The following is a 12,826-nucleotide window of genomic DNA, read 5'->3' on the forward strand; positions in this document are numbered from 1 at the left end:
TTTTTCGGGCCAATTTTGAAGGGGGGGGGGGGGGGGGGGACAAAAACTTTTAAAAAACATTTGTACCAGCCTTATATAATTAAAAAATTTACATTAAGGGTGATATATACTACAAAAAAAGCTTATTTCACTGATTGGCTTATTTTTAAGAAAATTGAAAAAATGAACGCCACGGTGCGCCCTTTTTAAAACAGATTTCATTATAAATTAAATTTCATTTCATAAAAGTTAAACATGGTGCAATGCGAACATACACATGAAAAGATGTAATTTTACATATAATTCTGTATTATTGCACTTTGTCCACATCAATTATTGTGGATTTAGCTGGTAACTGGATATTCTGGCATCTTCTCACGGTCACTGGAAACTGTCGTGAATAGACCTAAGGGTTTCCAATTGGTGTGAAAAAGTTCAATTCATAGAAAAAATGTGGATTAAAATTTTGATTTTTAGTCAATTCTCTGACATCAGGAATAATTGTTTGAACATGCTCGTAATTTTTTATTCAGTCGGAAAAACATTATTTTTCTTGAAAATGTATCATTTTTAACCACATGACCACCCCTAATTCTGCCTCGATGCCGCCATCATGTGAACGCATGCTCCGTTTGTTTGTCAACAAAGCTGCAGCTGGATGGTAAGACGAAGGGCGGGGGGAGTGGTTCCACAAAAAAGGCACAAAAATGTCCTTACTGTGTTACGGAAATGGTAAACAAAAAAAACGGGCAAAAAGTTATTTTGTCTATACACAGAGAAAAATGTGTTCCGAAAACCGTGAACAAGCATTCATGAAAATGGGAATCGCGAACAAATTACGTTTATGAAACATGAATTTTTTTTTTTGCAAAATTGAATAAATAACGCTGTGGATACGATTTGGTACCCAAGTCTTTTCAAATAGTCTATTCATGGAAATGTGGATACTCTCATAAATTAATCCTTTGCACATCCCTGTCCACTAACTCCATCTAATTACACACAATTGATGGGTATTGTGTGCGTGGTCGTGGTTCAGAAGGATGCTTTTGCCATAATGAGCTGCATCAGATCCATCACACCGCTGAGTCTCGTCGTCGTCGTCTGGTTGAAGGACGTGACTCGGCGAAACAACTAAACTCTCCCGCCGCTTCTTGGCTTCGTCGGTGGGATTTGTGCAACAACACGCCGTGGCAAATTAGTTAGTCATATTAGTGCGGTATTGGCATCATTGCGGCGGCGAAGGTATCGTGCGTCTCCATCGGATCGATCAATTTACGGAGAAGCCCGGAGTGCCCCAGGTCAGTGTCGTCCCTTGTGCTTGTCTTGTTAGATATTAATTAAATTCAAGATGCGTGGGAGGCACAGTCAAAAAAAAAATCAACAAAGTTTGATCAAAATGTCTGAATTTTGAAAAACTTCGAAATTGTTTGAATGTTTGCATTATTTTAGTTTAAAAATTAAATTTAATTATAAACAAATTTTGAACAGTCCTCTTCGTACCGAGGAAGGATCCAACAACCGAGCAACACAATTTGATACAAGCAAACGGGCCCTCGGGGCCAAAACAGTCGTCAACGTTGCGGGACAACAACGGCCGGGACACGACGCGCCGGAATATTTCGGCTAAAGCCTAATTTATTCGATTAGTGGTTTTGCAGAGTACGCGAACACATGTGTGCGTTTGCGTTCGCGTCTGTCTGGCTGTGTTTTGTAAATGTTTGCGTCTGACGGTGCGGATACACGTGTCAGTTTGCGGATTAAGGTAATTTAATGAATACGCTGGAAATTGGTTGAACGACTATAAACTCGTAATAAACTCGAAGTAATTAGTAGATGGGGGCGGCAAATTTATTGCTGATTCCTGGGGAAATCGCAATCGTTTACGGCACGGAGTCGCGAGTTCACTTTGGGGTAAAATATTGCGAGTGCAGATTTAATTATGCTCTCTCAGTTTAACTAAAATGCCGAATAGTTATTTGTCAATGTAATCGAGACTTAATTTGGACATTTATTCAATCTAGGAAACAAAAAGAACTATGAATTGCCTAAAATCAGACAATATAAATTTGTCAAACATTATCACCATTGCTTGATTAAGTAATCAAAAACACAACACCTTTGCTTGCTTATTTGCAAACATATTTTTGAGTATATTAATTATACGGTTTTTATTTTTTACTTCAAATATTTTTAAAATTTGTGCCAAAGCTTCTTCTCTTTTGTTTTTTTCGACTTTTCGAACTTTTTCCATTACCAAACATGTAATTTTGCATAATTATTCCGTGCATATGAGTTTTCATACACAGAAAAAAAAAATCATGGTAATATCACATCTGGGAAGGGGTACATCTTTTATGTCACAAAAAAGGGTAGTTTTGCCTCTGAAAATGTGTAATTTTACCACTAATATGGTGTAATGATGATTATTCAGTCTAAATTGAGGCTGAATTACATCATAAAAGATTACATTTTTTTACTGTGTACAACAATAATTTTGTCATACAGAAAAGGGGCATTTTTTATTTTAAATTAAATGATCCATTCTAGAAAAAAGAATATCAGAATTGTCAAGCTTGCTTATGCCTTTTTCAGGTAATAAAAGTCACGTTATCAAAAAGACATCAATTTTAGGGAGCCATAATATTAAAAACAGAGCACGATTAACTTACTATTCGATTGAAAAATTCGATTTTACTTCCAAAATAAAATATATCAACTTTTTTACCCGGTCTTGATATTTAAGGGGGAAATTTGGCAACACTTTTAATATATATTTTTTGTCATATCCAAAAATGAGATTTTCTCAAAATGACTATTTTGCTTGGTTCAATTGGTTCAATCGAAAATTCTTTTTAGAGTGTTACATTTTTTTAAAGTTCTAAGCAACTACAATTGTGTCGAAGACACCAAATCGATCAGAAAATCTGTTCTAATGATACAGATTTTTTGAATATTTAAATAGCATTTTTATCCCATGTAGGCCCAATAATCAAAATTGTCTAATTTTGATTAGTGTATGCTGATAATTCCTGTTCATCAACAGAGGGGCAACCATGGGTGGTCTCTCATGCTCATAATGAGTAAAATGTCAAATTTATCTATTTGTCGTTTTCAGAGATTTGGGAAAAATAAATAAAAAAAGTTTGAAAAAATCTGTACTAAATTTTATGAAAAATTTACTAAAATTTTCATAAAATATCGCTTTTTTGAAAATACAAAAAAGCCTTGAAATTTTGTAAAATCTAACGACGTTACAATTTCAATTGTTAACATTTTGTGATTTTTTTATAAATCAAATCAAAATTACAGTTCGTCGTTTGGAACCAAAATTGCAAGTTGTAATGTAGGGTTTTGAAAAATACGGTAATTTGTGAAAATTTTGCTATTAGCATTGAAAATACACTTAATTTTTTCTTATAGATGTTATAGAAAGGAGTTAAAGAAATATGAAAATTTTGTTGTTTTGTGAAAATTCAAGCATTTTACACTAAAAACTTTAAAGTCGTGAGAATCAAAACCATGTTTCACGTTATTTGGTTCCCATATTTGCAAATAATCAAAATTTTAGTATTGTAATTTGACAAAAATAAAAGATTTTCGCTATCATCGAAAATACTTTTTTTCAATTTAACGCTGTTCATTAATTATTTTTTACAGGCTTGTGAAAGTGAAAGAATGTGATTACAAATAACTGAGGCTAGTGAAATTTCACGATTTCGCGGACAGAAATCGACAGAAATTGGGTTATTTCTGCAACATTTAAGGTTTTTCCTTTGAATAGATAACAACAACCAAAATTAGCAAATATTTTACCCGCAAAAAAAATTTAATTGAAAAAACGTGATTTTTGAACTCTTGGAGATATTCGTTAGCAAACAAAAGAACTGTAAGAAAAACATACAAACAAAACATTACAATCGATTGCACAACATGCGTGTTTAGTTAAATTTGAAGCCTCTACATTTTTTTTCCAAATTTTGGTTTGAGTCTTGAAATTGTGGTTGCAAAGCTGTTACAAGAAATAAAACATTTATTCAGTAATTCCCCACGAAAACAGCATGATTCGAAAAAAAGTTCTCCGATCGTAATTGAAATACGCAACTTTTGGTACCCTAACATGTATAGGTCATCGCTGAAATTTATCTGAAAGTTATCGCAGTTTTAGTGAAAAAAGTCGTTTTTTCCCGTTTTCGTGGCACGTCGAAAAACGAAGTTTTTACTTTCAAAAAATCGTATCTCAGAGTATCAGTATCTTCATACGACCTTTTTAAACGTTTGGCTAGATTTTTGGAACTTCTTATTTTTTTCCCAAATAGCATTTTTTTGAAAAAAGTGGTTTTTGCGATGATTTTTTGAAAAAAGTGGTTTTTGCGAAAATCGACGAAAATTGCCATTTTTCGGACCACCCTAACGCGGCGTAGGTCACCCTAATGGCCAAACAAAAAAAAATATGGGTCTATATATTTCGGCCAAGGAACCGCCAGAAAAATTTTGAGCCCGATCGGAAAACTTTTTTTTTCGAATCATGCTGTTTTCGTGGGGAATTGCTGTATTATAAGTTTTTTTTGAATCAAAATGAAGCTTCGTTTAAAAATTGATATTTCTTGTTCTTCGATAATGCAATGATTAGAGGCTGGGTGCTGAAAAGACAGAATGTGCTCTTCACTAATACAACTGCACTACAGCTTTAAACATAAACAAAGTAGAAGGCTATGTTCAAGCTCAAGCGTGACATATTTTTTGCTGCTGAAGTGACTTGTTTTGAAACATTTTAGATCTGTTGATTTTAAAGTTTTTGCTGAAAAATTAAGTGCTTTGCGCTTTTTTTGTTCGTAGACTAAATAATGGGCGGCCAAAAGAGTCAATCTTTGTTTTCCACGTGACGAACAATTGCGTCAGAAGTGGGTGGAATTTTATGAATCTGAAGAGCAACCGAATGGAAGTTCCTTGATTTTGTATCTTTGAAGCGCAGTGATAATGTCGGAGTAAGTTTATTCAATATTATTTAGCTGGTGCCATTCATAGCTATTGATAATTCGTCGCTAACATAGCGCTTATTTAAATGTTAGCGACAAATTATGCCAATCTCGATTCCAACTCTCTTCTAAAAATTTGTTGACTTCGAATACCTCAAAAGCTCGACGCCCTCGACTTTTTTATTTCTGACAAAATAAATCATAGATCGATTACAATACTTGCCACTTCTTGGTATCATTTTTCAAACAGTTCCGCTTTGACAGTTCTAAATTGAGGCCGCTTTGCGGACTACTATTCTGCACCCAGATTAGAGGATCGAATCGGGATACAGAATGAAATAATTTAATTATGCTTTTTGAAGGATCGGGAAATCGAACATTTTTGGACCTCTCCATTCCCGGGAAATCTGGTCGAGGCTCCCGGGAAATTTTAAACTTATAAATATCGAAGCAAATTTAAATTTTAAATTCCAATAATTATAATTATGAGAAGACGAAAAAATATGGAACCCAAAATTTTTAAGTTTTTTAAATATGGTTTTTATTTATTATTTCTTAGCTGGTAAAGCTTTTTCAAAATAAGTTCCATTTCCATATCCTCTCTCGAAAATAGCAATCCTCATATTTTATTTTTTTAAAGTCCCTGAGTTAATTTCGCTGTATCAAGGTATTTTTTTTAACGTCAATAAGTCATTTTGTGTTTCACATCAACCGCAATATTAAATTATATTTTGGTGAAAAAAAAAACTCTGGCAACCTTTGTAAAGTTATTGTCCGCCAATTGTGAATATTCGGGGTTTCCTTATAACTGTAAATATTTCTTCAATTAATATTTACAGTTGACCTTAAAAAGAAAAAAAAAAACAAGTTTAAATTGTTGTTTGAGTCGTTATTTATCATATTGCAAAAATCACAGTTTAAACTAAAATTCCCAGTCAGTCCCAGAGTCCCAAAAAGCTCAAGAAACAATCTAGTATTTGCAGATTTAGAAAAAAAAATCATAAGGTAGATATAAATCCTCTAATTAATGAGGATTCTTCAATAAACGTTTTATACAATTACAAAGAATCAATTGTAAGTTAATTAATTAAAAACTTATTTTTTACTTTTCTTTTAAATTATTGCCACTATTGGCATAGTCACTACACAGAAAAAAAATCATGGTAATATTACATCTGGGAAGGGGTACATCTTTTATGTCAGAAAAAAGGTGTAATTTTACCTCTGGAAATGTGTAATATTACCACTTTTCTGGTGTAATGTCATTTTTTCAGTCTAAATTGAGGTAATATTACATCATAAAAGAGGTAATATTCAACCTTCCAAAATTAAAGCTTCCAAATTTACATTATTTTTTCTGTGTACGTGTAATTCAAATTGAACTACCATTTTATTTTTTAGGTAAAATTCCAAAATAAAATTTAAATGTTTTGGTTTCTTCAAGATAAATTGAGTTGGTTTTCGAAATATTATTTCAATTCCCAACAATCAACTAAACAGAAAAAAAAAATCATGGTAATATTACATCTGGGAAGGGGTACATCTTACATGTCAGAAAAAGGTGTAATTTTACCTCTGGAAATGTGTAATTTTACCTCTTTTCTGGTGTAATGTCACTTTTTCAGTCTAAATTGAGATAAAATTACATCATAAAAGAGGTAATATTCAACCTTCCAAAATTACAGCTGCGTACAAATAAAATTTCCTGGAATATTTGAGATTTCTCCATGAAACTCCCACGAAATTCGATAATTTGGTATGATATATCCGCTTAAACATGACATTTTCAGCGTGAATAATCAAAAGGCCCAACGATAACATATAGATGAATGATGATTTGTTTGAATTTAAGTGTAAAATGTTTGTTTAACTTATGTTCTTGGTTGTTGTAACGTTTTTCACGCACCGTGAAAAATCCATAATTTTTTTGTTTTTATGTTTTTTTTTTTTTAAATTATGGTCCCTGATGGTCACTAAGCCTACAAATTACTGATTGATGAGAATGATTTGTTATGTAAAATAAAAGAGAAATAAATGATTATACTGAGCCTATCTTCATATTTTTTTCATTTGTTACCTATCTAAATAATAAATATATTTCCCAAGTTTAAAAAAAAACATGCATTATGTCGAAATTTTGATACAATTTAATGGCCAAATGAGTGGATTCGGTTGTATGACAACGACACTAATGTTTTTTCTCTCTAAATACCTAACAATGTTGAAGAGAGTATTAATTTGAATAAAATCCCAGTTGAAGTATGTTAAAAAGAAAAACAAAACATAATTTTTAAGTTAACCCCTATGGAATTGTGATAGCCCCCGATTGATCCGACCATACAGAGTAAAATATAACCAAATTTTGCAATACTCACTGCACGACATCTCGTCCGAGCCGTCCGGGCAGTCCCGGTTCTGGTCGCACATCCAGGCCAGCGGGATGCAGGTTCCGGTCGCGCTGCGGCACGTAAACTCCTCCGACGAGCACACCTTGGACTCTGTGTAGGAAAAAGGTTGTGGAAGAAAAAAGTTTCAAAGATACCCGGATGAGATCATGTTTTGATTCGTTTGTCTGTGGTGTTAGTTGGCGAGCAAATAATTACAGTTAGTGCAATGAAGGCAACCGAAAGCATGCGGAATAATAATAAATTAATAATTAGAGGAAGTTACGACACCAGCACAATGCAAACACACAAATTTAATTTAACACCAACGGACAGTTGTTTGAGCGTGAGGTTAATGCGGAAATGTGATAATGGTTAATTATAACGCTCGGGAAAAGCGAAATTGCCCCCCAGTTTTTTTTCGCCGCGGTGTGTGTGTGCCAATAACATTTAATATCATCAGACATTATGCATTTTTAAACTGGGGGTGGAGAACTTTTCCGGACGCACTGATCCGGATATTTGGAGCGGGACCTTGGTTTGGGGGCGAAAACCAGGCATAAAAATACGACTTTTAATTAAAATAAACTACAGCTAAGAGGAGGTGGTGCGGGAGTTCGCCACCAGGTGGTGCGCAGCAGCGGTTGGAAAGTGGAAAAGTCGAACAAGAAGCAAAAAAAAGCAATATCGATTAATGAACAGCAAGAAACGTAACCTCAAACATATTGTTCACGAGTGGAATGAGGGTAAATCGTCGTGAATGGGAAAAATGCCACCTAATAAAAAGCTTGACATGCATATTTTATCCAAATTCCAGACAAATCGAGAAAGGACTGCTGCTGCAGGAACGACAAACGGTTGTTGGGAAGGCGAATAAAACACGCTGTCAGGTAAATCCCGAGATAAAAAGGTTGCATTCCGTGGACACCGGTATCGGAATGAGAGACACGGAAAGTTTGCGGAATTGGATTTTTTTAAACCCACCAGAAACGGCTAAGAGTAAAACGACCTCGATTTTGTCTGAGAGCATTCTCAATTAATCGAGTCATCATGGCCGAAGCTGTAAAGGCAATGCTTACAGTGTTGTTTTTGTGAATACAACACATTTTTAGAATGAACTTGAGAGTAAAATGCTCTTAGTTGTGCCCTCACTGTACCTTTTTACTCTCAGTCTAAGAGCTATTTCCTCTCACAATTTTGATGATACATTATAAAGTACAAAATCCCTTCAAGTTCAAGTTCAGCTTCCGTTCTCCAGTGAAACAGCCAACCATCCTCACGATGCAGAGAATTTAATTTACACCTCAAACAGGCACACCTTCGCACACATCGCCGTACGTGTGACTAAGTGGATAAGGAAAAAGGATTTCCCGGGCATCAGTGACACACGGAAGACTCCCCCCACCCTCTCCCACACATGTTGAAAAAATAACCTCATTTTTGTCTAAGCTGCTTCTCGTTTTGCGCGGGGACCCTTGAAAGGTTTCCTGGCCCCGGATTTTTTACACACTCAAAAAAAAGAAACAAAAAGGGATGTGAATATTTGATCAGAGGTATGGCTTCCCGGTGAGGGCGACCCAAAGGGTTTTTTGGCTGTTGCTTCTGGAGGCTGTGACATGGCAAGATGAACTTTCGCTACACGGAGTGACCAAAAAATGGCAAAAATTTGGGGTGTGATGGGAAAAGGGGAGGGAAAAAAACGAGTTGAAGTGAAGGGAAACTTTATGTGGGAAATTTTCACTGAATATTTGAGTACAAAGTCAATCAAAATTAAACATAAAGTTGCGAAGGTTAATAAGATATTTATTTTATCAGAAAGCAGAGAAGATCAGCATAATCAAAAATTAGTTATTACATAAGAGTAATTCTGCGCCAACTCACACCCCGAGCATAAGTAAATAACCTTTGTCTTTTAATTTTTGTATTTTGTAATCCGGCTGAAACTTTTTTGGTGCCTTCGGTATGGCCAAAGAAGCCATTTTGCATCATTAGTTTGTCCATATTATTTTCCATACAAATTTGCCAGCTGTCCATACAAAAATTATACATGTAAATTCAAAAGTCTGTATCTTCTGAAGGAATTTTTTGTATCGATTTGGTGTCTTGGGCAAAGTAGTAGGTATAGATAAGGACTACACTGAAAAAATATGATACACGGTAAAAAAATGGTGATTTTTAATTTCATTTTTTGTCACTAAAACTTGATTTGCAAAAATTACTATTTTTAATTTTTTTTAATTTTAGAGGACATCAAAGCCAACTTTTCAGAAATTTCCAGGTTGTGCAAAAAAATCTTTGAGCGAGTTATGATTTTTTGAACCAATGCCATTTTATTGAAAAAAGTCGAATAATTGGTCGCAAACATTTGTCAACATCATTAAATCGAATTTGGAGACAAAAAGTACTGAAGCAAAATTTTGATAAAGTGACCGTTTCCAAGTTATAACTAATTTTAGGTTAAATTTTTGAATAGAGTCGCAGTTATTATTTTTTTTTATATTAAAAAACTTACTTAATCCACCTATGTGGTTGGAGCCTACCTCACTTATTACCAACAATGGATGATATGATGGAATTGTACAAAAATTTCATCTATTTTTAAGATCCGGAATAAAAAAGTACATAAATATCACTTAAGTGGCCATATCTCGAGACAGGGTTGCCAGATCTTTAATGTTTTAGACTCGTTGGAAAGGTTTTTTGATAACCTAACCAACGATGGGTCGTATGGTGGATCCGGACATAGTTTACATACATTTAAGTGAGATCCGGCTTCCAAAAAGTACATCAATATCAATGTTTTAGGCTTGTTGGAAAGGTATTCTGATAACCTAACCAACGATGGGTCGGATGATGTACCCGGACATAGTTTACATACATTTAAGTGAGATCCGGATATATGTGAAAACACATTTTTATACATAACTTTTGAACTACTTATCGAAACTTCAATCTGTATAAAACTCGAACTATGGGACCCTAAACCAAGTCAAATGCATTAGGTTCGAGTCAAATCGGTTCAGCCAGTGCCGAGAAACATGAGCTAGTTTGTTGTTCACATACATACATACACACACACACACATACACACACATACACGCACACACATACACACAGACATTTGTTCAGTTTTCGATTCTGAGTCGATATGTATACATGAAGATGGGTCTACGACGTTTTTATGCAAAGTTTATTTTGACAAAGAACTTTCTCCTAAGGTTTCTATACGTGGTGTCAATCCAAAATTTTCGCGAAGCGAAAACGTTACGTGACGAATTCCCCTCTCGGCAAATTTCCCCTCTTTTTGGTGCACGCTGGTTGGATGAACGAACGTTTCCCAATCAGTCAATCGAGAGACGTGAGATTGATGTATCTAAAATCACCCCCACTCCACCTCATAATTTTTGGATCGTCGACGAGCCAACAAAACTCGGCTCGGTCGGTCCCGAAAATTCATTCTATTGCTGGACGTCGACGAGAACACATCAGAAGCAGACGGCCTGGAGGTCCGGGAGCAGATGGCTTGGAGGCAAGGACCAGCTAAGACATGCCAGTCGCGGGAGTCGATCATTGCAACTGGCCACCACCTGGACTGGAGCGGCCGGAGGCCCCGCGGATGTTCCGGAGGGGGGACATTTGCCAAACCGTTAGGAGTTAGGGCAATATGGGTATCAAACTTTATGGTTTTTGATACTGGATATGAAATTTGACATTTCGGCAGTAGTGGCCACAATTCGGAGTGGCCGGAGGCCCCGCGGATGTTCCGATGGGGGGACATTTGCTGGACCGTAAGAGTTGGGGCAATATGGGTATCAAACTTTATGGTTTTTGATACTGGATATGAAATTTGACATTTCGGCAGTAGTGGCCACAATTCGGAGTGGCCGGAGGCCCCGCGGATGTTCCGATGGGGGGACATTTGCTGGACCGTAAGAGTTGGGGCAATATGGGTATCAAACTTTATGGTTTTTGATACTGGACATGAAATTTGATATTTCGGCAGTAGTGGCCACAATCCGGAGTGGCCGGAGGCCCCGCGGATGTTCCGATGGGGGGACATTTGCCGGACCGTAAGAGTTGGGGCAATATGGGTATCAAACTTTATGGTTTTTGATACTGGACATGAAATTTGACATTTCGGCAGTAGTGGCCACAATCCGGAGTGGCCGGAGGCCCCGCGGATGTTCCGATGGGGGGACATTTGCTGGACCGTAAGAGTTGGGGCAATATGGGTATCAAACTTTATGGTTTTTGATACTGGACATGAAAGTTGACATCTCGGCAGTAGTGGCCACAATCCGGAGTGGCCGGAGGCCCCGCGGATGTTCCGATGGGGGGACATTTGCCGGACCGTAAGAGTTGGGGCAATATGGGTATCAAACTTTATGGTTTTTGATACTGGACATGAAATTTGGCATTTCGGCAGTAGTGGCCACAATCCGGAGTGGCCGGAGGCCCCACGGATGTTCCGATGGGGGGACATTTGCTGGACCGTAAGAGTTGGGGCAATATGGGTATCAAACTTTATGGTTTTTGATACTGGACATGAAATTTGACATTTCGGCAGTAGTGGCCACAATTCGAGTGGCCGGAGGCCCGCGGATGTTCCGATGGGGGGACATTTGCTGGACCGTAAGAGTTGGGGCAATATGGGTATCAAACTTTATGGTTTTTGATACTGGACATGAAATTTGACATTTCGGCAGTAGTGGCCACAATCCGGAGCGGCCGGAGGCCCCGCGGATGTTCCGGAGGGGGGACATTTGCCAAACCGTTAGGAGTTAGGGCAATATGGGTATCAAACTTTATGGTTTTTGATACTGGACATGAAATTTGATATTTCGGCAGTAGTGGCCACAATCCGGAGTGGCCGGAGGCCCCGCGGATGTTCCGATGGGGGGACATTTGCCGGACCGTAAGAGTTGGGGCAATATGGGTATCAAACTTTATGGTTTTTGATACTGGACATGAAATTTGACATTTCGGCAGTAGTGGCCACAATCCGGAGCGGCCGGAGGCCCCGCGGATGTTCCGATGGGGGGACATTTGCTGGACCGTAAGAGTTGGGGCAATATGGGTATCAAACTTTATGGTTTTTGATACTGGATATGAAATTTGACATTTTGGCAGTAGTGGCCACAATCCGGAGTGGCCGGAGGCCCCGCGGATGTTCCGATGGGGGGACATTTGCTGGACCGTAAGAGTTGGGGCAATATGGGTATCAAACTTTATGGTTTTTGATACTGGACATGAAAGTTGACATCTCGGCAGTAGTGGCCACAATCCGGAGTGGCCGGAGGCCCCGCAGATGTTCCAATGGGGGGACATTTGCCGGACCGTAAGAGTTGGGGCAATATGGGTATCAAACTTTATGGTTTTTGATACTGGACATAATAAGTTGCATTTGGCCATTATCTGAAATTAAGCAGTTAAAACGAGAGTTAAAATATATTGCTTATTAGGCAGGAAGTAATAAATAGATTA

General features: G+C 37.1%; 1 protein-coding gene across 4 annotated transcripts in view; it reads right to left on the minus strand.

Moving 5' to 3' along the window:
- The window catches only part of LOC6052432 (very low-density lipoprotein receptor), a 550,801-nt gene that overhangs the window by 144,382 nt on the left and 393,593 nt on the right, over positions 1-12,826 (minus strand). For all 4 annotated transcript variants that reach the window (XR_005278328.1, XM_038261675.1, XM_038261678.1 and 1 more), the window contains exon 4: positions 7,334-7,456. Coding sequence is in view for 3 of the 4 variants with exons in the window: in XM_038261675.1 (XP_038117603.1) it covers positions 7,334-7,456 (123 nt within the window). In the remaining variant the exon portion in view is untranslated. The remainder of the gene's footprint in view (positions 1-7,333; positions 7,457-12,826) is intronic.

Source organism: Culex quinquefasciatus, chromosome 3, assembly GCF_015732765.1.
Source record: "Culex quinquefasciatus strain JHB chromosome 3, VPISU_Cqui_1.0_pri_paternal, whole genome shotgun sequence".
NCBI classification, from domain to species: Eukaryota; Metazoa; Arthropoda; class Insecta; order Diptera; family Culicidae; genus Culex; species Culex quinquefasciatus.